This window comes from Labrus mixtus, chromosome 23 (genome assembly GCF_963584025.1).
Source record: "Labrus mixtus chromosome 23, fLabMix1.1, whole genome shotgun sequence".
NCBI lineage: Eukaryota > Metazoa > Chordata > Actinopteri > Labriformes > Labridae > Labrus > Labrus mixtus.
In genome coordinates, this window is record NC_083634.1 from 20265365 (window position 1) to 20290364 (window position 25000).

The 25000-nt window shown below is 42.1% G+C and overlaps 4 protein-coding genes across 4 annotated transcripts in view; 2 read left to right on the forward strand and 2 right to left on the reverse strand.

The window, feature by feature from the left end:
* Positions 1 to 4477, forward strand: part of abcg2a (ATP-binding cassette, sub-family G (WHITE), member 2a) — a 14429-nt gene extending 9952 nt beyond the window's left edge. Inside the window, exons 10-18 of the mRNA XM_061031663.1 lie at positions 1 to 28; positions 456 to 601; positions 1894 to 1976; positions 2175 to 2264; positions 2644 to 2768; positions 2912 to 3066; positions 3191 to 3280; positions 3401 to 3477; positions 4016 to 4477. The exon at positions 1 to 28 is cut by the window's left edge and continues 77 nt beyond it. Coding sequence (XP_060887646.1) covers positions 1 to 28; positions 456 to 601; positions 1894 to 1976; positions 2175 to 2264; positions 2644 to 2768; positions 2912 to 3066; positions 3191 to 3280; positions 3401 to 3477; positions 4016 to 4163 — 942 coding nt within the window. The 3' untranslated portion in view covers positions 4164 to 4477. The remainder of the gene's footprint in view (positions 29 to 455; positions 602 to 1893; positions 1977 to 2174; positions 2265 to 2643; positions 2769 to 2911; positions 3067 to 3190; positions 3281 to 3400; positions 3478 to 4015) is intronic.
* Positions 4478 to 6982: 2505 nt separating this feature from the next.
* LOC132958538 (uncharacterized) lies at positions 6983 to 10010 on the forward strand. The gene is made up of 3 exons (XM_061031443.1): positions 6983 to 7558; positions 8535 to 8680; positions 9208 to 10010. Exons 1-3 carry the CDS (start codon positions 7405 to 7407, stop codon positions 9547 to 9549), a joined length of 642 nt encoding a protein of 213 aa, XP_060887426.1. The 5' UTR covers positions 6983 to 7404; the 3' UTR covers positions 9550 to 10010.
* A 1850-nt stretch (positions 10011 to 11860) lies between these two features.
* LOC132958535 (cyclin-dependent kinase-like 3) lies at positions 11861 to 16879 on the reverse strand. Its single transcript, XM_061031442.1, has 7 exons — positions 16674 to 16879; positions 15812 to 16006; positions 15146 to 15330; positions 14939 to 15051; positions 14704 to 14843; positions 14443 to 14531; positions 11861 to 14292 (listed from the first exon to the last, which is right to left on the reverse strand). The coding sequence occupies exons 1-7, from the start codon at positions 16839 to 16841 to the stop codon at positions 12039 to 12041; spliced, it is 3144 nt and encodes a 1047-aa protein (XP_060887425.1). The 5' UTR covers positions 16842 to 16879; the 3' UTR covers positions 11861 to 12038.
* Positions 16880 to 18966: 2087 nt separating this feature from the next.
* The window catches only part of txk (TXK tyrosine kinase), a 10734-nt gene continuing 4700 nt past the window's right edge, over positions 18967 to 25000 (reverse strand). Inside the window, exons 4-15 of the mRNA XM_061031665.1 lie at positions 24995 to 25000; positions 23823 to 23882; positions 23590 to 23644; positions 22906 to 22985; positions 22653 to 22777; positions 22485 to 22559; positions 21497 to 21668; positions 21141 to 21357; positions 20914 to 20978; positions 20457 to 20575; positions 19404 to 19561; positions 18967 to 19133 (exon numbers count right to left, since the gene is read on the reverse strand). The exon at positions 24995 to 25000 is cut by the window's right edge and continues 59 nt beyond it. Of these exons, the coding sequence (XP_060887648.1) occupies positions 19062 to 19133; positions 19404 to 19561; positions 20457 to 20575; positions 20914 to 20978; positions 21141 to 21357; positions 21497 to 21668; positions 22485 to 22559; positions 22653 to 22777; positions 22906 to 22985; positions 23590 to 23644; positions 23823 to 23882; positions 24995 to 25000 (1204 nt within the window). The 3' untranslated portion in view covers positions 18967 to 19061. The remainder of the gene's footprint in view (positions 19134 to 19403; positions 19562 to 20456; positions 20576 to 20913; positions 20979 to 21140; positions 21358 to 21496; positions 21669 to 22484; positions 22560 to 22652; positions 22778 to 22905; positions 22986 to 23589; positions 23645 to 23822; positions 23883 to 24994) is intronic.

The window sequence follows — 25000 nt, forward strand, 5'->3', positions numbered from 1 at the left end:
TACTTCCAGCAGACCAAAGCAGAGATGGGTCAGTACAAAAACACTCAAAGCATCACTTCATGAATCTTTAAGTGCGCCGCCTGAGTTCTGACTCTTTCCTCGGAACGCGATCAGTCTTAACGACCTTTCAGACAGGATGTGGTGAGCGCTCTCAAACCCATTAATACGTTCAACTGCTCTTCGCTCGCATCCTTTCTGAAAGGCCCTGAAGATCGACTTTTATCTGATCAGATTCTACCTCTAAAAGGTTTGTCAGTCATAGAAGGAGAAACAAAAGCTCCTTTCCCGCAAGTCATTCCCCACTCTCTCTCTCTCTCTCTCTGATCTATTCTTAGTTGAAACAGCTGCAGAGAGTATTGATGAAGTGTTGTAACCTGAAAGTGAACTCTTCATGGAGAAGCGCTGTTTTGTTCTCATGGTAGATTAAAACCATGTTCACTTCCTGTTTCTCTCAGAAAGGATCGTTCAGGGCCGACAGGTGACGACCAAGACTCCCTCCAGAACCATCACCTACAACACCAGCTTCATGACGCAGTTCAGATGGGTGCTCAAGAGAACGTTCAAGAACCTCATGCTCAACCCTCAGACATCAGTCGCTCAGGTACGGACAACTACGGCTCCGTAGTACATTTAGAGACTGTAGGTACCACGATAAATGATAACTGAAGGCTCTACCTCCCATAGTACATTTAGAGACTGTAGGTACCACGAGCAGGCCTGATGACTGAAGGCTCTACCTCCCATAGTACATTTAGAGACTGTAAGTACCACGATAAATGATAACTGAAGGCTCTACCTCCCATAGTACATTTAGAGACTGTAGGTACCACGAGCAGGCCTGATGACTGAAGGCTCTACCTCCCATAGAACATTTAGAGACTGTAGGTACCACGAGCAGGCCTGATAACTGAAGGCTCTACCTCCCATAGTACATTTAGAGACTGTAGGTACCATGAGCAGGCCTGATAGCTGAAGGCTCTACCTCCCATACTACATTTAGAGACTGTAGGTACCACGAGCAGGCCTGATAACTGAAGGCTCTACCTCCCATAGTACATTTAGAGACTGTAGGTACCACGAGCAGGCCTGATGACTGAAGGCTCTACCTCCCATACTACATTTAGAGACTGTAGGTACCACGAGCAGGCCTGATAACTGAAGGCTCTACCTCCCATACTACATTTAGAGACTGTAGGTACCACGAGCAGGCCTGATGACTGAAGGCTCTACCTCCCATAGTACATTTAGAGACCGTAGGTACCACGAGCAGGTCTGATAACTGAAGGCTCTACCTCCCATACTACATTTAGAGACTGTAAGTACCACGAGCAGGCCTGATAACTGAAGGCTCTACCTCCCATAGTACATTTAGAGACTGTAGGTACCACGAGCAGGCCTGATGACTGAAGGCTCTACCTCCCATAGTACATTTAGAGACCGTAGGTACCACGAGCAGGTCTGATAACTGAAGGCTCTACCTCCCATACTACATTTAGAGACTGTAAGTACCACGAGCAGGCCTGATAACTGAAGGCTCTACCTCCCATAGTACATTTAGAGACTGTAGGTACCACGAGCAGGCCTGATAACTGAAGGCTCTACCTCCCATACTACATTTAGAGACTGTAGGTACCACGAGCAGGCCTGATGACTGAAGGCTCTACCTCCCATACTACATTTAGAGACTGTAAGTACCACGAGCAGGTCTGATAACTGAAGGCTCTACCTCCCATACTACATTTAGAGACTGTAAGTACCACGAGCAGGCCTGATAACTGAAGGCTCTACCTCCCATAGTACATTTAGAGACTGTAGGTACCACGAGCAGGCCTGATGACTGAAGGCTCTACCTCTACCAGTGACGATCCTTTTCCTTTCCCTTGTTCTGTTCAGATTGCAGTGACGTTGTTCCTCGCTCTGGTCGTTGGAGCCATCTTCTTTGACGTCCAGGATAATCAGAGTGGAATGCAGAACAGGTTATTTTAGATTATTTTTATGTATTTTTGTTGTGTCATGAAACTATTTGAAGCCACTGTCCTTAAGTCTAATAAATGTTGTTATTCCTGGAGACAGTGCAGACATTAAAGTAGAAATAGTGCGAGAAAAGCAGTTTAAATGAACTTTAAACTGCTCAGATTGTGTTTTTAACGTGTCTGTGTGTGTGTTTCTTTCAGGTTTGGCGCTCTCTTCTTCATCGTCGTGAATCAGTGTTTCAGCTCCCTGTCGTCCGCTGAACTCTTCATCGCAGAGCGGAAACTCTTCATGTGGGTGTGAAGCACAAAGCATTCATCTAATTCATTTAAAATAATTCATGACAAACTGAGAACACAGAAAGGTTTACAGACCCATGCAGAGCTGGATAAACACTGAAGCTTCAGAGTCCACCACATGGTGACCTGTGTGAGCATGGACTCTAGAGAGGAGGGGGGGGGGGAGACAGCTCTCTATGATGTTTAGAATTCAGACTGCAGTACACATTTTAACCACTAGGGGGCAGAGTTACATACTGCTCCTTTAAATATTCTTTACTGTTCTTTTTATTTAAAGTGAAATATTTTTGCTTTGACCATTTTTTAAATCAACGATTTTTAGCATCTTTGTAGTTTGCGGGACGTGTTAAGATTCTTTCATGCTTCCTTCCAGTCACGAGTATATCAGCGGTTACTACAGAGTGTCGGTGTACTTCCTGTCTAAGATCCTGTCCGACATCCTCACGCTGAGGACCATCCCCGCCATCGTCTTCAGCTGCGTGGCGTACTTCATGATCGGTGGGTTGGAGACGCAGCTGTGATTTATTCTGAGCTTTGGATTCATAGATTTACATTTGAAGACGTTCCAGACATTTATAAACGTTTGTGTCTGTGTATTTCTGAGTGTGTATTTCTGTGTGTGTGTGTGTTTGTGTGTGCAGGTCTGAAGCCGACAGTTGACGCCTTCTTCCTCTTCATGTTCTCCGTGACTCTGGTCGCCTACACCGCCACCTCCATGGCTCTGGCCATCTCAGCCGACCAGACGGTGGTGGCCATCGCCAACATCTTCATGACCATCGCCTGCGTCTTCATGATGGTAAAATACACACACACACACACACACACATCTAACTCACACCAGCACACACACACACACACAAATAAAAACACATTTGTATTTTCTCGCCGGCCTCCATCATCCAGCTTTTTCTTGTCTGCAGATCTTTGCAGGTTTGCTCGTCAATCTTCCATCCATCGTCAGCTGGCTCGCCTGGTTGAAATACTTAAGTATACCACGCTACGGACTGGGCGTAAGTACACACACACACACACACACACACACTTACAGAGGATGCTGCAGGGTTAGTAATATACTCTTCTATAAATCAAGATGATGATGAGTCATGTTTTAAATGTTTGTGTCTCTTCAGGCTCTGCAGATTAACGAGTTCAGGGGGCTGCAGTTCTGCAAAGACCTCAACCACACCGTCATCCCGCCTGGACTCGCGTAAGAGACACACACACACACACACACACACACACACACACACACACACACACACACACACACACACACACACACACACACACACACACACACACACACACACGTCTGTAATGTGATTTAAACGATGTTAAAGAAACAGGTTCTTCAGCTATTCTGAGGGTCATAGCTCCATCTGGTGGACCACATGCATTACACCCCAGCAGGCTCCAGAGCTCGATTAGTCCCAAAGTAAACCAACAGGATTAAAGCTTTCTGATTGGATAAAATGTCATAAGGGGTAGGTGACCGGCAAAGGGCTGGTTCAGACTGGATGAGAAGGAACAACAAATCTTTGAAGTCAAACAAATAGATATTTAAGACAGAAGTGTAAGTTGTGTACAAGAGTATAAAGCATTCAAATATTTTAACATTAAGTAATTTTCCGATCTTTTAACCGTTGTTTAAGACGAGTAATGGACAATCAGTCGAGTTATGAATCCGGAGCAGTCCTCCTGAATTTCCTGAATTTGTTATTCAAACGTCCACGTCGTGTTTCCAGGTGTACGGGCGAGGAGTTTCTGGAGCAGCAGGGCGTCGATTACTCCACCTGGGGCTTCTGGCAGAATCACATGGCTCTGATCATCATGACCGTCTGCTTCCTCACCATCGCTTACCTCAAACTGCGCTTCATCAGGAAGTTCACTTAGACCTTCATTGTGACCATCATCATCATCATCATCATAGAAACCAGCGTCCTCGTCTCCGATTGGATACCATCCAACACTTCTGTGCAGCTGGGAGTTCAGTGTTTGTACATGTGAATATTATTGTTCCTGCTGATTGTTCGTTCCTGTTCATTTACGTTTCAACAGATAAGCTCTGAGTTCTCCAAGATTAACGTGATGTCATGTTTGCACTTTAAAGTCTGAAGCCAAAGAAGAAATTATTTTTCACCAAAATAAAAAAAACTTGTTATTATAAAGTTTTTAATAAGAATAAAAGTACCGAATTTAAATTCTGATATCGGCGATTATTGTGATTTATTTCTGCTCATGTCTGCAAAAGCACAATTTGAGTGATAAAAACCTCATGTTTGACACTTTTTATGGACAACTGGCGCCCCCTTGTGGTTAAAGGTTTGAAAGGCAGCGACACTAAATGCATTCTTGAACCTTGTCACAGCCATTCGACCAAATCAGTGTAAACTAAAACCCATTTATAATCTGCCTTTCAGAACAAATCGTCTCTATGGACACACCTCCTTCATCCATCAGCTCGCCCTCCTCTCCTCCTGCCTCCACACTTCCCCAGCCCCTCCCTTCCTGTTTCATCAGGTCTGTGAGACGCAGAGCATCTGTTACATCTGAAGGCGACATTCTGTGATCATTATGGGTGACGATATGAATCTCAGAGTTTAGATCAGGTTGTTCTGTCTCTCTTATAAAGCCAAAGAAAATCTTCATTTTGGAAAGTCTGTTGGTTCTCCTTCAGTTGTTCGTTCCATTTGATCTTTGAAGTTGGAAATTCGAGTTGACGGTCTGACACGTGGTCAGGAACGCCCCCCTGAAGTCTGAATTCTGACATGGAATCTCGGAGAACCTTCAGTAGCCGAGTTAAAATCCAACATGGCTGCTACGTTCATCAACAGCAATGTTTAAACTGTAACTTTTGTGTTTATTATCAACTTTAGTCGTCTTTTTGTGTGATTAAATCAATCACACCGATGGTATCATGCAAGTTCCATCTGTTGTCATGTAACTTTCATACGCAAACTATCACGTAGTGTCGTTATCGCCTGGTATTAGCTAACAAAACAAAGGTAGTCCTGATGGCGTCCATGTTGCTAGTCCGACATGTTACCGACTTGTAACTGGAACGTGTTCAACTCGGGTGTGACGTAATTCCCTTCTCCGAGATCTGAATAAATGGAATGCACTATATGCCTCTATAAACAGCATCCCTGAGTGGGCGGGCCAACTCTCTTGCCCCACGTGATGGCAGGGGTAAGAGAGAGGAGAAGGAGGGTTTGACATAGTAAAGAAAATGTATATGAAACAAGTTTGAGCCAATGAGTGAGCATGAACAAGCTGAAGAAAGCTCCGTCCTGTCAGTGTGAACACAGAGCTGAGAACAAGAAACACAGTGGCAGTTTGACTTCACTCTCTTTTTAGGAAGTCGTCTTGGCACCAACAATGGCTGTACCAAATTTTATTCCAATCCATCCGAGAATAACTGAAATATTTCAGTCTAGGCCGAAGCGCGGGACTGAATGACTTATCTGTCTGTAAACAGCCAAACTACTAATATGACAAGATAGTGGGAGAGGATGAGGAAGACAAAGACGTGGGATTAAAGCGCTTAGCGGACTGTGCAGTCGGTGTGTGTGCAAGCAGACACTGACACCATAGCAACTGCAGTCCTTGCATGAATGTGTGTGCGTGTGTTATGTTAGGAAATCTCTTGTTACAGTTGGGTAACATCGGAACAGGTAATGACTTTGACACCTGGGTGTGTGTCGGGGGAATTCTTGTGAATGAGTAACTGTTTCCAGAAACGATTTAACCTGTTGAGCCTGCCAACAATCCAACAGCTGATTAAACCAAACAACAGGGCTTATTCGCCAAAGGCAGGCTAAACTAACACACTAAAGAGCGCTAACATTAGCATGCTAACACAACAATGCAGGTCAAGACTAGGACCATTTTGTCAGACGCTTGCGCCATACTCCTCTGCAAACACGAGTGGAGAGGGGTTGGAGGTGTGTCACTGGAGGAGGCGTGGCCAAACAGCAGTTTGTTTTGGTTTCATGCTGCAGCTCAAGGGCGACCTCTACTGGATCAAAAAGTCTCACATTCTTCCTTTAAGAAACATAATTCCATCTCTTTCGGAGGGCATTGATTATTCCCTTTTCCAATAAATGTTTTTGAAACTAAACCGGTTTCAACTGAAGTCCAGACCGAACACTCGAGACACTGACTGTATACAAAACATTAACGTGATTAATTGTCTTTGTGACACACTTTATAAAACATCATCGTCTCGTAGATCAAAAAAAGCTTAAGAGGTTTAATGATTCATTCATCTCTTTTGGAATTAAATTACACAAACTTTGAAATTACGGGAAAACAAAGCAGGGCAAGACAAAGAAGAAGAACTTTTGTCTAGACGAGAAAGCATTTAGGACACTTAGCTAACGTTTTGAGTTGAGCTCGGTGACCTTCAGATGGATACTGGATATCTGAACATCAAATGTTGGTATCAGATCAAAAATCACTCCCAGAGGACAATTGGGTTCTGCACATCTTGTTCTGCTAATCACACGATAAATTCCTCGATATGAAGTCAAGAACATCACCAGACGGCTTCAAGCCTCTACGTAGGCCGGTGTAACTTCTTACATAGACTCTCTTCTCCCAGCACTGGAGAGCAGCCCTCCCCTGGCAGCCCTGCAGCGTTCTGCCGCCCATTTAAAAAAAAAAAAAAAAAAAAACAAGCCCTGCATTGCCTTTAATAAATAAATAAAAAAACAGCCAACACAGCAGCTACATTCTACTTGTTGAGTGTCTTGAAATTAGTGAACCTCATTTGACCAAATATTCAACAAGGTGACTTTTTCCCAAACATAAAACTCTCTTATTATGTGCCATGAAAGAACCGGAAACAGAGAAGCTGGATCTGCAGCATGAAGTGTAGAACACGTGTCTGATCGTCAGGGTGTTTCCGGGCAGGTTGTCGTTCTGTAAATCGTCCTTGAATAAATAAAGTTGAAGGATTAACTCTGATGCAACTCTTCACCACAACTCTCTCAGATCTGCTCAGACAAAACCCTCGAGTCTAGACGACGTCCGTCTTCCTGTTCTTCCCTCCTCTTTTTTATGTCTTCTTAACCATCCTCATATCTCATCTTCTCCAGTCGCTCAGTCCTCTTCAGACACAGAGTGATCTTTCATGTGCCGTTCTTCACACTTCTCCTCGTCTTCGTTTTCTCTTCTACCATTCCTTCAACCTTTGCCTTCAGTTGTCATGTTCTGCAGGTTTGCAGCTCTGTGCGTCGTCTTTCTCCTCTTCCATGTTAGAGGTCAGAACGTTGATTTGACTCATGGTAAGTAAAGATACACTATTCTTATTTTAATCTGTGTAATCTATTATTTTAAATGTACTGTACTCGGTGAGTAAAAAGAGACAGATCTGAACATTTGATCTGTTGTTGTTGTTCTGGAACGAAGCCTATTTTCAGCACGCTGCCTTTCAAGGAAGCTTTGCAGCAAACAAAAGACCAAACACACCTTGGACCTGTCCTCATGAAAGATGCAACACAGACTGACAGATTGGATAGCTGCACAGACACCTCAAACACTGACATGAAGGCTGCAGCACCTGCTCACCTGACTTCATGTCTCTAACATTGGTTTCGTCCAATATTTTAGTTATATCACAACTTCTAATGTACAGTGAGGTCAAACAAGTCAACGTGTTCTTTGTGAATATAAGAATAGATTTGATTTGTATCCATAAATTTAGTAGATGATGTTTCAGAGTTTAGGTATTGTGATGGGAGTCGCTCAGTCTGTAGGGACTTGGGTTGGGAACTGGAGGGTCGATGGTTCAAGTCCTGATGCGGACTAAATCTGGAAGTTAGAGAGGTGCCAGATAGAATAGAATTACTTTATTGATCCCAAACTGGGAAATTGTGGTGTTACAGCAGCAGGTTATCAGAGCAAATAAAACAATATAAGAATAGAGACATAAATAAGCACTTAAAATATTAAAAACATAAGAATAAGAGATTTATACATTAAGGATTTAACAAAAATGAAAAATTAAATACAACATTTATTCAGGCTTCAGATCACTTCCTGAGCACTGCCGAGGTGCTCTTAAGCAAGGCACAGACCAACCAGCTCACTCTGACGTCTCTCTCTCAACAACAGAGTATCAAACTGAATATATACGAGTACATCTTCTTCTTTTATCACAGTCTGATGTATCTGATATGCTAATTCTTTGGTATGCTAACCAGCTCATTGTCATCACTTAGGTGCATTAACTAATAGAGCACATATTTTTCCCCGCTTCAGGGCGGGACCTTTCCTCTCGGTGGGAACTTGACTTTCCAGAGATCGATGGTTCTGCTGTGGACGGCTGTGGGATTTTCCCTGAAACCACTGCTCCCCCCACTATATCTACTACAACCACGACCAAAACCACACCCGTCACCAGGAAGGTAATTCCACCCTGAATGATTTGACCTCACTGTGATTTGGAATAAATCTACCTTTGAGAGTTAACGTTCTGTCAGGCTTAAAGCTAGCTTAAATGTTTACTATGAGGTTTTTCAGACCAAAACAAAAGCTCTCTTTGGACACACCTGCTTCATCCCTCAGCTCCCCCCTCCCCTCCTGCCTTAACACTTCCCCCGCCCCTCTCTTGTGAGTGGGCAGTGCTCCTTTTCAAATACGCTGCAAGTCTATTTTCGACGGAGTACGCTGCAGGCATCGTCAAGCTGGACAGAATAGATCGACCCCCACAGGAAGTCAGACAAGCAAATGCACAGAGCGTCCGGATAATTTCAAAATAAAACACAATATACGGACTCCTGATCGTATGTCCCATCACTTTATCAAATGATGTCAAAACAGGCACCGTGTTAATACCTTCAATGTCGCTCTAATGCTTCATCCCGCCTCATGTACTGCCCTGGTTTTTAAAGTATTTTTGCCATTTTTAATCCCTTGTTTTATTTTCCAGCAGGTTGTGACTACAACCAAAAAGCCAGCCGTCAGATCAACACCAAGAAAACCAGTAACCAGAAGTAACGGACCACCAATCAGACCACAGCCAGCGCCTTCAGGACCAATCACTAACAGACACTCCAACCCTTCTCTCCGCCTTCTCCATTACCTCCTGACCAACGGCAGACGACATCAGGCGGGTTCCCTGCCGGGATTCAAAAGTCGAATCGCTCAGCCAATAGGAGGTCGGAGTTCATCAGAAAGTGATGAATTACCTTCAACTCTGCGGAACAGAGCGAGAGGGGCTGAGCGAAAAGTATGGAAAATGGGTTCATCTTCTTCCGCTGACTCGAGTGACTAGCCCGAAACAGATGCTAACAGTTTAATGACAGATTAACGTGCATGTTGGGTTACTCGTCAATTAATGTACTACCAGAAAACGTTTCTATTGTCAGTGGATCTTTTGCATGATAGTAAACATTAAGATTTCAAGGAAAATGTATATATGTAAGAATACAAATATTTATTATCTGCAGAAATAAACCAACACAACCAATCTTACATTTCCTTCAAGCTTCTTACGTCCTATTAAGTCCATTTTAAATTTGTACTGTTATGGTTTAAAGGTGACATATCCTCCTCCTCTTCTTCAGTGTAAATAATTCTCAGAGCTCCTCAAAACATGTGTGTGAAGTTTCTTGTTCTAAATCCATTCTGATCCTGTATTTGATCATGTCTATAAACCCCTCTATTTCAGCCCTGCTCAGAACAGGCTGTTTCTGTGTCTGTACCTTTAAATATGTAAATGAGCTGTGTCTGACCACGTGGTGGAGCAGGCAGAAGACGTAGAGGATGGACTTTTCTCATCATTGGGGGGTTTGTAGACAGAATAGAGACACATTAGTTTTAGAGAAACATGGAGAAGAGGATTTTACAGAATATGTGACCTTTAAAAATGATTCATAAAAAGTATTCACATATTTCATGACCTCAGAGCTGCTTTGAAAAGTGCATAATATTGTTATAAAAACCGTTCAAATAACTTATCAAAAAAGTGCTTTAAGCTGATTCCTTTTTGTACAAAGATGGTACCTCAGCTAAATATTAGAACATGAAGGAGAATGCAGCGCAAGTATTACATTCCACATGTATATTATTTACATTTGAGTCTAGTTTTAGTCAGTTTTAAAGTGAAGAATACAAGTTCATATAAATCAGTTACAGAAAGTCAGGAGTGTAAAATAACAACAGTATAATATCACAGCTGCTTAAGTTTCCCATTCACGACTGAAGATATCCTTCGATCCTTGTGGAGCAGGTCTTATCTTTTGTATCTTCATGAATATAAAGGGATAGTGCTGTATTTTAAATGTGGGTTGTATGGGGTATTTGTCGGTAGTAAGTACATTAGCCACCGGTGATGGTGGTCAGCGTGGCCCCTTTAAGGAGAGACCGCCCACAGTGCTGACACGGAAGCTAGGCTATACGGCTAAGTGTATAGCCATATAATTGAGCTAATTTAAAAATCAGGCCAAAAACAACGTTTGGGTAAATGTACGCTATATTGAAAAAAATATACAGTGCTTGTTTGGATCGCACTGATCAGCTGTTGGGGTCTGCAGGCTTTAAAAGAGAAAACAAAAACATCCAAACTTGAAAAATAAGAAAGTCTACAAAGTATGTTTTAAAGTCACACTGTTGAAGAGTACCTCATACAACCCCTTGTCAAAAATACTGAACTATCCCTTTAAAGTCTACACATTGTCTCTGTTAGTGTGTGTATCTGTACCGTTGTTTACAAGCTTTTGTTGGTCTGATGGAGAAATAGCCTGAACGGGCTGTTTGTCTTTTCTTTGCTCTTTGGAAGTGCCTTTGTTTGGTTGTTTACCTGAGAACACATCAGAGGAAGTACAGCTGAATGGATTTAGAAAAAAATGTAGGAAAATCTTTCATTGTTTCTGAACCACTGAAATCCTGAATTGCACAAAAAGGCTTGAGGAGGCCACTCAGACTTTTTTTTCAGACTATTTCAAGACAGATCTTAGCACGAGGAGATATTGGATGTGCCCAACAGAGACAGCATAATTAAAGGGCGTCATTAACTTATTTTTGCTTTGTTAAACTGTTGGTACTATTGTAATGTGTTTGTGTTACTATAGAGTGCATACCCTCTCTTCCTTTGTGCTCTGGCGGCACTGAACTTCTTAGATCTGGGAAATGGATGTCGGGCTTCTTTTTGGTCAGTGTATTACCACCACTGCTGTTACCAGGGTTACAATGGTCGGACAGGAAGGAGTGCTCGTAGATTTGACCCTGTGAAGAAAGAAAGTGTTAACCTTGGTAGAGCAGATTCTTCACTGTGATGGTATTGAACACAAATTGAACACATAAACTGTGCTACCTGATAAGTCAGTGATCCTGGGATGTGGCTGGACAAAGACTGTTGGGTCAGTCGACTGTAAATGCCACTCTGATGCCTTGGTTTGTCTGTACACCTGTGAGAAACACACAAAAACACAGTCTACCAAAGTCTATATTTAGGGTTTCAAATTGGTCCTATGTTGACCAAATGTTCCCTGATTGGATAAACCTCATCCATTCAGGTTTTGTTGGCAAAATTAAGAACTTGGATCATTATTTTCAAGGACTTAAAAACTACTTTGCTGCATTAATCCAAAATGGCACCATAAAAATGTTTAGACAAATGGTATTAAGTATCTTTGAGATCTGAATATTGCCCATAGGCCTAAAGCCCTAAGGCTTACTAGCATTTTGGTTCTTGCCAATCCGGCAAGAGTTCTTAATTTCTAGCTCTAGTGCTGTGCTCTAGTCTAATGCATTGTGAGAAGTTCAGTACCTAAGGTTGTTGGTCCCAGAATGGAAATCCGCCCCCAGGGTAAAGTGATCGCTGGCGGCAGAGTTGGGGGCACTGACAATGGAGATGGAGGGAATGAGGGGTGTGGAGGGAATGAGGGGTGTGGAGGATGGAGGGAGGAGTTGAGGAGTGGAGGAGGGAGGAGGTGGTGGAGGAGGCGGAGAGGAATGGGAAACATTGAAATTGAATTTGTTAACATCTATGGTGTACATGTTGTGGAAGATCCCTGTCGAAGCATCTCGGTCTGGAGTTGCAGTGGAGGTGAGTGAAGTTGATTCTGAGGTTGTGGATGCATTCATTGGGTCGTTCCTTTCTGAGATGCCTCTTTTATTCCTTGGAGGCGTATTTATTTGAGTCTTTGGGGCCATTGTTGTGGGCGACTTGGTGGGGTTGCTAAAAGACCCAATCTTTGATTTTGATCCCCCGATCAAAGATTCGGAGTGCAGGGGTCTCAAGGACTTTACATTATGTTCTGTCTGCTCAAAATGTGGGTTTCTAGCAACCTTTGGGATTTGGTCTATAAAAGACTTGGTCGATGGGCTGTTCGGTGCAGAGAGTGATAATTCCTCACTGTTCTCTTTATCTGAAACTTTAAATGTTTTTGGAACAATTGTAGCCAACGGTGTTTTGGTTTTCGGTATTTCATTCAAGGAAAAGGATGATCTGGATTCTTTGGTAATGTTTGACTTAGAACTGCCTTGTTGGTTGATGCTACGGGCCTCGTCATATTCAGGATTCTCCTGGTAATCCTCACTTAAAACATCAAGTGTCTCAATGTGTTTTTCAGCAGTTTTGGTCACAGGGCTCCTTGTAAAGTGTCCATTGTTTTCCTCGATGTCCTCTTTTGACGTGTAACAACTGTACTGCTGAGTTGTGGTTGCAATCAATACTTCCCCAAGGTCCTTGTTTGTTTGAAGTTCAGTCGAAGGTTTGTTGGGTAGACATGGGGTGTCATTTGAAGGTTTAGTATCCAAGGATGAGCCAATTTGGAGGTTTGCTTTGGGTAATATGGTACCATTAGGAAGACTTCCTCCGATGAAAACTGTGGAGGACTGTGCTGAAAGATCTGAGGTAAAACTCTCTGAGGGACTGTTGGACAATGATGTGTTTTCTTTTGCAATTCTGGGGCCAGACTTTGAAGTGGTCTTAGATGGCTTTGTGGCTGAAGGTAGGACTTTTGGACATTTAGAGGTCAGTCGTTGCTCTGTGTCCATGTTTGAACAATCCATCAGATGATTTGAAGAAGTAGTTGTCTTGCATGGCTTGGGGACAGAAGGGATACTTCGGGTAGTGACCTCCACTACTTTCATACTGAAGTTTGTCTGTACTTGGCCACTGTTTGACATTTTACAAGTTGTGGCTGTTTCAGGACCTTCAGGGTATTCAGAAATGGAAATTTGACCCTTTCTCTGGGTTAAGTCTGTGTCTGTACGATAAATGGTTGCTTTCAAAGAAGATTTTGGAGAAGAACGCTTAGTTGGAAGATCAGTAGTTGAGCTTTTAGGCAATTTGAGTACTCTTGTGTTTGAGTTGTTCTTGCTTTTCCGAAAGTCTTGACTTGACTCCAATTTGGATGACGTCTGCGACTCTATTGTACTTTTATCAGCCACACTTAACACATTGTTGTTTGAGCAACCGAAGTGCAAGCTAGTTGAATTTGTTGTTTTGGTTTCTACTTGTTTCAAATGGCCGTCTCTTGGCCCCAAAGAAGAAACTTTCACATGTTTAGGTTTGGTATCTACTTGGTTATTCAGATCTGTTGCAGTCTTTGAAGCCTCCAATGAATCAGACGTACGGGTTTTAGTTGGTTTACAAATCTCAGGTTCCTTTCTCAATTCTACACCAATGGCCTTTCCAAGTTTACTTCTCATGGCAGTTTGGCCATGGTCGACTTTGGTGATCTTAGCTGCATTATCAAAAGTCTTGGCACCTGATGTTTTGGATTGTTTGGTGGACATCAAAGGTTCTGAGGTGTTGTGAATGTGTTTCGGCTTTGAAGGTTGCTTGGCTTTTGTTTTGGGTAACTTGTCATCTCTGTCCCCTTTGTCTCTTTCCTCCTTTTCCATGTTGAATTTCTCCTCTGAGTCTTCAGACTGTTTTTTGTCTTTGCGTCTTTGGTTCTTGCCATGTATTTCATCCTTTTCCCGTCTTTGGGTTTTTCCTATTATAGGAAGTGTAGAGTTTTCTCTGTGGTCTTTTTGGATTTTAGCATTCAACTCATCCAAAAACCTGTTTTGATACACAAAGAGATGCAGCAAGTCAAAACGTATTTAAGAGGGCTAAATATTTTCAAGCTCCAATAAGCAAAGTTTGGCTAACACAAGGGCAGTACTGGGTGACTAGATGATGTAGCGATGTATTATATTCATGCAGAGTTACCTGATGTTGAAAGAGTCTTGAGTGAACAGAGGGTGATCAAGAAGTTCTGAACAGTGAGCCCTGCTTTCTGGATCCATCTGGAGACAATTCTGAGAATGAAAGCACCATGGTATTACAGTGTTGTTGCTGAGAAGCCAGAGGCATGTGAGTAACAAACCCAACACCAAAAAACTGTTTTAAGTCTTTGTGATTTTCTTCAATCATGTCAAGTTACAACATGTATACCATCACCAATAAGCCAATAATCTAACAACACTTCACCTGTGCAATATCCAGGGCACTGGTTGCAATTAAAGGGAAGCGCTGCCCCAGTGGGACTCTGCCAGAACATTGGGGCAGTCGGACACCAGAAAAAACGGGATTCCTGTAGAACAACTCCTGGTGATGAGCTGTCAGATTACCTAATACAGAAAAAATGAAAACCCAAACAGTACTATTATGTTAAGAGTGCTAAGAGTGGAGATTTCGCTTATTTTTACCAAACTTATTTGCTTACCGAAGCACCTGACGATGTGGAATATTTGATCAAGGTCAGAGTCTCCGGGAAACAGAGGCTGACCTGTTAACATCTCTAAAAGCAGACAACCAACGGCCCACACATCAACTGGTCTACACACACAATCACACATCAAACACACGCATTATCAACAGATAACCTAGAGCTCCTTTGGTGACATCCTTCAGTGTACACACAACCACTTACTTGCCATACTTGGTGTCTCCCACTAGCAATTCAGGGGCTCTGTACCAACGGGTGGCCACATAGTCAGTGTAGACGCCCCCGTCAGTGGGTGTAGTCATTGTCCGGGCAAAACCAAAGTCACACAGCTTGATCAGGTCTCCCTGAGAGATAAGTATGTTCTCTGGTTTGATGTCACGGTGTATAATCTAGGACAAAAAATTTAAAAAAACTCTGAAAATGTTATACATTTTTCACTGAGCAGCCACAATTGGGACTATGTTTACTTATTTTTGTCTGTCTGATAAATAATACCTCTCAATGATGTACTGTTTACGTAATACCAATTTGATGACAAGCTTTCAGTTGAACTGGCAAAGCTAACATTGGCTAACAAAGGTTAGATTGAAACATATATTTTTTAGAAACTTTTGGATGCCAAGAAGTTTGCCGAAATCAAGTCTTCTGACTGCGTTGGTGTAGTTCCAATTTATTGGCCTGCCAACCAAAGTATCTTCTCAGTTTACCATCATAACTGTCTTGTAGTAGCAATCTAGCTAACGTAGGTTTAAGAAACTTGTCCTCAAATGAAAACTAGAAACATGTAGCAATAAAATCAATTAGACTAACCTAAAAGTCCAAAACCAGTTAAGACTTCCAACAAACACACACAGATGTCCGTGACCTCACATTTTGTTGATGACAGAAGGCTACAGCCCTCAGGATCTGGTACAGGTACTGACGGCTGGTGTTCAGGTCGAGTCCGTTCGGGTTTTTCTCCAAGTCATCCAGGAGCGTTCGCTCAACAAATTCGAACACCAGATACCAGCGACGGCGGCGCTTCCACACTTCTAGAAGGTTCACCAGGTTGTCGTGACGCAGTTGCTGCAAGATAGTTTGCACAGTTAGGACTTGTGTCTGCTAATGGCTTTTTTTGTACTGGCAGCGCCCACAACCTGTTTCAGAGGACTTCTCACTGCCGCTTACTGTTACTACATAAAGTGAGGTGGCTCACAACACCTTGGCTTCCCTCGGTAGTGACCCTTAGGTCTGTTTTAAATTTCTCTGTATGCTCTTTTATTCCAGGAAATATCACCAATAAAAACTAAAAACAATGAAAAGTAATCCTGCCCCAGCTCTCTAGACCCTCAAAGAGACAAGTCAGACTAGTTTTTCTCTGCTATTGTTGGTGAAAGGAGTGATATCAGAAGTCCCACCCTTTTAGGTTTAGCTTGGCTGAAAACACAGATCTGCATTGGTTTTGTGTTGAAAATAGGCGCTGCCAGTATAATAGCACAGGCTTTTCTGGCTTCAAACTTTATTTTCTTTTTTGATTAGTCATAATAATCCATTGTCGTCTCTTTTTCTGATGTCTGCTCGTGTCAAGCTTTAAAGGAGTTGTGAGAATATGACTCTGAAGTGTTTTGACTTTGTTTGTTTTGTGATTGACAGGCTGCTTTTGTTATCAGTCACTCGGGTTTCAGGTTTAAAGAGGCGGCTCGCCGCTCAGTTACTCATCGATTGATTGGCTGATGGATTGATTGACAGGTACCCTCAGCAGCTTGATTTCCCTCAGAGCGATCTTCTTCACTGTCTTGTCATCGTCAGAGTCCATGAACTTCTTGATGGCGACGAGGCGGCCGGACTCTCTGTGACGACACTTCAGCACGGTGCCATAACTGCCCTCCCCGACCAGACCCAGAGACTCGTAACGCTCCATGAGGCTCTGGTGGGAGTGAAGGTTATAACGTATCTCTAACAAGAATGAAACAAATATAAGAAATAATTACTTAAAGAATCAAAAAGCACAAGATTACAAAAAGACAAGGTGATGTTAAAACGCTGTGCTAAAGTTTGGTTTGAATATAATTAAAAGCCGGTCTCATATTAACACCTGTCCCTAATAAAAACATTTCATAAACTGACGTATATAAAGACCGGGCTATAGAAAATGTATGTATCTATGAATAAGTGGGAATACATAATCAGCAGTTTAAAGCCTCTAAAAATGTGGAGAATGTACAGGAACTCAACCAGCTCTATTAAAGTAGAGAGTTTAAAACTTTTAAGTAAAAACACGGGAACAACTATGAAACAATAGAAAAGTAGAGCAGACTTTTTCCCTAAATCTAATTTTCTAATCTCTAATTTCTAGCTTTACATGTTAAATAAAAGATCTTTATACAGTTTGTAAAAAAGTATTTTTTACCCTGTGGTATTTGTATTTTGATTTTAAGTTGCCTAAGAACCTGAAAACTATCACAGGTACATTATAAACATCCATAAAGAACTCCAGGTGAAAGGCCTGGATACAGTAGAAACACAACATGAGGTAAACAACGTGACTTCCGGTAAATTAAAGTTAAGACGAACTCAAACATTAACACTCACTCACCTGTGTGGCGGGAGTTCCTCGACTGATCTAACCGCCGCGGTGAGCTCCCGTTATTGACGTAAACACTGGAGTAATGTCGTGTGTGTTCAAAGTCACCGGAGAACCCTATTTGTGTGTGTGTGTGTGTGTGTGTGTGTGTGTGTGTGTGTGTGTGTGTGTGTCTGTGAGAGTGTGTGTGTGTGTGTAGCATACGTACTTGCTCAGTAGTGTGTCGGCCCTAATGCGTTGCCATAGTAACGCCTCCCGCCACGTTCCACGCAGGGAAGTAGAACGTGATGTCATCGTAGTTTGAATTAACGGTCGTGTGGAATCTTAAGAAGACCGTCGACATTTTTTTTTATTTTTTGGACTGTAGCTACATAATAAATATCATTACTTACAGTCTTTGTGATGGACATATCATAAGCTAGATAACAAAATGAAATAACCAAAAACAATAATACAAAAATAAATCTTAAATTGCCTAATTCAGCCTTTTTTTTTACTGCTATGATTACAGTCAGAAAATCTAATATTAGCCTTTTTTCACCCAACACACCTTCACCTCAGTGAGAGTCTACACAGCTCCTTCATGGAAACTACAACTGACAGAAGCCCTCTACCTCCACCTGCTGTCATTTCGAGAGTACTGACAGTTTAGGTCCACCTAGCTTATATTTATATTATTTAATATGACAGTTCTGTTATTAATCATTTTTTCATTATTATGACTTAGTATCTCTGTATTATATAACAACAAAGGATGTGATGTGATTTCACACAAACACAACAAAGAAAACAAACTGAGAAGTAATAAACCAGGTAAGGTCTAATAAGAAATCTTCAGATTTAAAATGACATTTTTACTTTTTTAGCTGTCTTTGTTGTAAAATTAAGATGAATTAAAGGTCACATATCCTCCTCCTCTTCAGTTTAAATAAGTCTCAGAGCTCCTCAAAACATGTGTATGAAGTTTCTTGTTCTAAATCCACTCTGATCCTGTATTTGATCATGTCTATAAACCCCTCTATTTCAGCCCTGCTCAGAACAGGCTGTTTCTGTGTCTGTACCTTTAAATATGTAAATGAGCTGTGTTTGACCACGCCCCCTCTCTGGAAGGACTTGGGTGTACTCGGTCTTTCTCGCTCCATGTCCTATTGTTTACGGTGAGAAGGCAGACTCAGAGGGCAGAACAAACACCTAGCTGTGGGAGTGTCACCCAGCTGGGGGAGGGGCTACTGCCCTTTGTGATGTCATGAGGGGAAAACCTCCAAACGGCCTGTTTGAGCACACATTTTCTGAAAAGTGGAGCAGGCAAAAGACAGAAAGGATGGACTTTTCTCATCATTGGGGGGTTTGTAGACGGACTAGAGACACATGTTAGAGTTAGAGAAACATGGTGAAGTGGATTTTATATCATATGTGACATTTAACATTAAAACCACCAAAGATCACACAAAGTACAAAAAAATCTTTTTCATGAAAATACTATTTATTTACAATGACAAAATATAGTTTGTTTGTATTTATTATTTACATTAAAAACAGTATCATAGTATGTTTGAGTTAGTCTGGATTTTCTGCTAGTTTTCTGATTTCTTCCAGCAGCTCGGAGAAAAATGGCCGACCCTGAGGCCTCTGCACCACCACCAACGAAGAAGAAACATGACAGAGTGCAGAAGGGAAGGACAAAGAAGAAAGATGACACTGTTAACAAAAGGTATGACCACAGAAACCTGATTCGTCTTGTTTTTATTCAACATAAAATAAACACACGCCATTCAAAAAACAAATCTGTTGAATATCAGCCTTTATGTTAAACCGAGCTTATAATGTTTGTCTTTAACTTTGGTAAGTTAGAAGAATTTAGTATTTTAGTAACATGACTAGAGGATTTTCCGTACATACCTCGTGCCAGCAGCGGTACATGATGGCGTAGAGCGGCTGCGAGGCGCGATACGGGCGGTACAGTCTGACTCCAATGGTGATGTCGTTAACCACGTCAGAGTTGGTGCGATTTTCAAATGGAGTCCGACCCTCCGAGTAGATCTCCCACATCACCACACCTGCATACACAAACATTCATGAAACAAACATTACCAATACTTCTAGATTTGACTTTGGTTATTGCAAAAGAATCATGTGCCTCTATTTAAAGTGAAAGTACATACCCAAAAACTTAAAGGTGACATATTCTCCTCCTCTTCAGTTTAAATAAGTCTCAGAGCTCCTCAAAATATGTGTGTGAAGTTTCTTGTTCTAAATCCACTCTGATCCTGTATTTGATCATGTCTATAAACCCCTCTATTTCAGCCCTGCTCAGAACAGGCTGTTTCTGTGTCTGTACCTTTAAATATGTAAATGAGCTGTGTCTGACCACGCCCCCTCTCTGGAAGGGCTTGGGTGTACTCTGTGCTTTCTCGCTCCATGTCCTGTTGTTTACGGTGAGAAGGCAGACTCAGAGGGCAGAACAAACACCTAGCTGTGGGAGTGTCACCCACCTGGGGGAGGGGCTACTGCCCTTTGTGATGTACCTGACGTCAGATTCTGCCGACCTATTAGAGCAAAGCATGGAGGGAAGTTGTAGGACACGCCCACCCCGGCAACTCTTTACTCGTTATGCTGACCCTGGAAGATAACTCAAGTTTTCATGCGAATGCAAACAGAGCTGGCCAATCAGAGCAGAGTTGGCATGTGGGGAGGGGGGCCTTAAAGAGACAGCAGCTTAAATGAAGCGTTTCAGGCAGAGGCTGAAAATGAGGGATTTAACTGACGCCAGGTATCAGATGAATAAAGAGGTTTTTGATCTACACATCTTCCTGCGCTACTCTATAGATGTCCCAGACTGACATCATTAATGGTGAGAGTGAGGATAATAGATCTCCTTTAAAGTGATTTAAAATAATTTATTTCAGTACTTTTAAGTGTGAATGGTTTGTGAAAAGAGAGTTTGTTTCTCACCAAACGACCAAACGTCAGATTTGCTGCTGTATTTACTGTAATGAAGAACTTCAGGAGGAGACCACTTCACGGGGAACTTAGCACCACTAGAACTGGTGTACTGGTTGTCCAGAACGTACCTGAAAACAGGAATTGATTGTCAGCTTCACCGCCATTCCTGGTATTTATTCTATGCTAAGCTAACCAGCTTATAGGCTCTGGCTTCAAATCTATCTCACAAATATGGTAGTCAAAGACTTCATAACACATAATCCTTGTGTGTAGGGTGTAACCCTTTTTTAAAAATTCTTTAAAAATGTATTATAGAGAATGTTTATCTTAAACTCTTCAGTTTGAGCCTTTAGGTGTTAAGTTGGTTTCACACTAGGGACCATGGCCCGGATCCGAGTACGCTATCGTGCTCGGGCAGGGTACAAAACAATCGTGCCTGCTTTTCTTTAGAAATTGGGATTCATACCTGGTCATTCCAAAGTCGCTGACCTTCACCACACTGTGCTCGTTAACCAAACAGTTTCTGGCTGCCTGAAGGACAGAAAAGTAATAACTCTGAAAAGTACGTACCTGGACAAATTTCTCAGCAAGTATAATCCAGGTATTTGTAATTTTACTAAATTCTCAAGTTGATAAAGAAGAAACAACTGAAAGAAAAAAAACATCTGTGAGCTCACTCTGAGCTCGACTCACCAAGTCTCTGTGGATGAAACTATGAGCCTCCAGGTACTCCATACCCTCACAAACATCCTGGCACATGGATAGAAGCCACGCCTCCTTCAGAGCCCCGCCCCTTTGTCGTAGGTAATTAAGCAGGCAGCCATTCTCCATGAACTCTGCCACAATCAACAGCGGGCGCTGCTGCAAGCAAACCCCATACAGCTGTACCAGTTTAGGGTGACACAACCTCCTGGTAGACACAACAAACACAGTTTCACTTCCTTGTGACCACAAAGAAGTTCTCAAAACTTTATTTCTATGTTCTCCATTTTTTTCTGTGTCCATCCTAACCTGATCCTCCACAACTTTTTCCCCTCCCCCATCCTTACATCATGACTTTGGCCTCCTCGATGAAGTCCTCCTCGTACATGGCTTCCTCTCTGATGGCCTTGATGGCCACTTTTTGCTGAGCCCTCCACTTTCCGAGCCTCACCAGACCAAACTGACCGCTGCCCACCTCCTTCATGAAGGTCAGCTCACTGGGGTTGATCTCCCACTTCACTGGAGGGATTAAAAAGAAAAACATATAGATTGAGAGAGAGAGAGAGAGAGAGAGAGAGAGAGAGGACGAACCGAGGTGGGAGAAATAAGCAAAACAGAAGGAGAGAGATAGTACAAAAGTATTAAGAAACATCTCCGATCAGTCCAGTCTAAGAGTCCTTTCTATAAAGTATATATTAGTACAGTGTATTAAACTAAAGGCTAGTTTACTGGAGGATGTAAGCTAAGGTGACAGAGTTTCTGTTGACCCCCTAAAACTGCAAAGCGAATGTAAAACAGGCCACAAAATCTGAGATATAAAGCAAGAGATCATCTGCATATGAAGACACTTTAAGATTATCTATAGGGTTCAAGGCTCAACTTAACGTCAGGGGAAACCTTCTAGTGCAGATACTATCTAAGAGGCATCTCTGGACTTATGCCACAACAAAATGTAAGATGAAAAGATTCAGTATTTTTTAGTTTGAATATGAACATCGTTTATCTGCAAACCTGGATCAAACAAAGAAAAACAGGGCCACAAGATGCTGGATTGATTCAAAGTTTCTATTTTGTTTGCACATAAGGCATGATAAGTCAGTGTGAGAGCATTTCTTTTGACCCCTGTCATCTGCAAACCCAGATCAGACCACTAAGAAAACAGGCCACAAGATCTGAGACATAAAACAAGATATCATCTGCATGTAAAGATACTTTATGTTAAACTTCAGGGTTTTAACCTAGTCCAAAACCAACAAAGGTTTTACTTTACAGATTAACCTTAAATGATACACAGAGCAATTTCATGTGAATGTTTTTGAGTCATTGATTAGTTACCTGAACTGAATCCAGCTGTGGCGGGGACAAATCTTCCCATTGGCCCAACGGCATACCGCAACCTGGTCACCAAACCTACACACACAAAACAAACCATATGAAAGAAACATTTCATATGCAGCACTGTTTCACATTAAAAGCATTCACAAAGGTTTTGAGTGTGTATACCTGCTGCGTTGTGTTCATGGTAGTGTATGACTTCAGGTATGGAGTTGAACGTGTATTTTTCTGCTAAATAAAACTGTCCGCTGTCACTTATTTTGAGCTGGTAATGCCGAGTGTCCCCGTTTGAACTGCACATACACACACATCAAAACAGAAAAGTTAAAAGTACTGTCAACCGTTAAATATTAATTAAAATGAACTATTATTATGCAAATGTTTGCTATGTTGCTGTAAGTTTAAATGTACAGTCAATCACCTTGATGTTTTGGTATAGACTGAGACGGTGTAGACTCCCTTCTGACTGGACTCCCGGACCACAAATCCTCCCTCCTTGTCCTGAAAAATATCCAAAATGACTTCAATCATCTGTCAATCCTTTTAAATGAATTGAATATTATTTATAGGCTTTATAATGTCAGGATAACGTATGCTAACAGGAAGTTTAATTCTTTTGCATTATGAGTAGACCAGAACGATGGGAAATTCAGTTTGCTAAGAAATTAGACAAAGACAGTATTGAATAAGCACATGAAAATATTTTTAACAAACAGAATGCTTTCTGATTATTTACTGTTGATTGACTATTTGCTAAATTGTTTTAGCTCTACTCAGGGGCGTGTCCAGACTTTTGAGAATAGGGTGGCCCAACTGGGGCTCTGACTTATGAAGGGGTGGCCTGAAGTGTGATGTGTGCGCACACACCCACACTCAAAAAAACCTAATGGTCAGTTTTAACACAAGTCCCGCCTCTGACAGGGCAAATTGCTAATAAGAGTTTTGGATTTTTTAGGGTGGCACCTGGGGTGGCCAATCAGATTTAAAGGGGGGCCCATACCACCCTTAGCCCCTCTAGCTATGCCCCTGGCTCCGCTCAAAGATATCAGAAAACAACGGCCCTCGTGGACATAAACAGTTACGAACAAACAGACAGATGTTGAACCTCTTGTCTCAGCAGCTGCTCAGCTTCTGTCCTGGTTATGTTCTTGCAGTACCACCTCCAGGAAGAAAAGGAAAATACAATTCATGCTTTAAATGTTGCCTTTTCAACATTAAAAAGTGTCAATGATCATAGATAAGTAATTAACAATCACATCTAAAAATGAGCCAGTCAACCAAAAAAAGCTTTCCGGAAAATATTGGGAAAAAAAACATCAACTGCATTATCATACTTACGAGTTGGCCTCGATCCTGTCTCTCTCTGTCACATAGTTACTGGGGATGAAGCCTTTATTCCTGATACAAGCACAGAGGAAGATAACATGATCAATATGCATGGTTATTTTCAGACATGACTTCCTCGCCAACATTCATGTTACCAAGACAAACTGAGCTTCATCAGTTTTTCACTTTTTAAATGACTGAATACCTTTAAACCCTCTTTCCCTATCCGATTGAGACGGCCTACTTTGAAGTCTTTCCGCAAAATTGCCAGTTTGGAGGATTAACTCAGGGCTGTACAGCGCGGAGGGTTCCTGGTTTGAATCCCCGTCTGACAGGAACCTCTCTGTGTGGAGTCTGCATGTTCTCCCCGTGCATGTGTGGGTTCTCTCCGGGTCACAGTCCAAAGACATACTCGTCAGGTTAATTTCTGACTCTAAATTGTCTGTTTGAGTGACTGTGAGTGTGGCTGGTTCAGTGGCAATTGTAGAGTCTGATGGGGCCCTAGGAAAAAGGAATTGGGGGGCCCTCAAACCAGAGTTCATCACCATTGTGTCTGCCAGAGTCCCGCTGCTATAAATAACAATATTATTAAACTATGTTTAATCAACTTGGGGGGCACCACCCTGACATCAGGGAATGATAATTTCTCTTCGTTTTTCTCTTGACTTTCATCGACAAACTTTGGTTTTCACAGGAATAAAGCATGCAGGGCAACGATAGTGATCTCATCAGGTGGGGCCCCCTTTAGGAAGGCAAGATTTGCTAATTTTGTAGCATTAACACATGCATTAACACATTAGCAAGATTTGCTAATTTTGGGCCACTGCTTTGGCCCTCTGAGGCCCCCTACTGGCCTGGACCGTTGACTAGCTGCTCATCTGGACCCCTTCGGTCTCTATACTGAATGCGACCAGTCCAGGGTGGTACCCCGCCTCGCCCAATGACTGGAGTCAGCACCAGCCCCCCCGCAACCCTGAACGGGAAGAGCAGTGTAGATAATAGTTCTTTTTTTTGCAGCCATGGTCGTGCTAACCGCTCTGTGTGGATGTAACTAACAGAAACGTCTAGATCTAAAAAAAATGACGTGTAAAGTTTGGTTGACCGAAAAAGAAAAACAATGAATCAAGAAACTTTGCCAACCGATATGAATTGTTTGTTGTAGTTCTAGTTTTAGTCGTACATACCCGTGG

Bases quoted from the DNA above. Each gene is read 5' to 3' on its own strand.
- LOC132958538 (XM_061031443.1), top strand. From the start codon at position 7,405: ATGTGCCGTTCTTCACACTTCTCCTCGTCTTCGTTTTCTCTTCTACCA. The intron at 7,559-8,534 runs GTAAGTAAAGAT...TCCCCGCTTCAG, and splicing joins GAACGTTGATTTGACTCATG to GGCGGGACCTTTCCTCTCGG. The intron at 8,681-9,207 runs GTAATTCCACCC...ATTTTCCAGCAG, and splicing joins CCACACCCGTCACCAGGAAG to GTTGTGACTACAACCAAAAA.
- LOC132958535 (XM_061031442.1), bottom strand. From the start codon at position 16,841: ATGGAGCGTTACGAGTCTCTGGGTCTGGTCGGGGAGGGCAGTTATGGC. The intron at 14,844-14,938 runs GTAAGCAAATAA...TTTCTGTATTAG, and splicing joins CCACATCGTCAGGTGCTTCG to GTAATCTGACAGCTCATCAC. The intron at 14,293-14,442 runs GTAACTCTGCAT...GTATCAAAACAG, and splicing joins CAAGACTCTTTCAACATCAG to GTTTTTGGATGAGTTGAATG.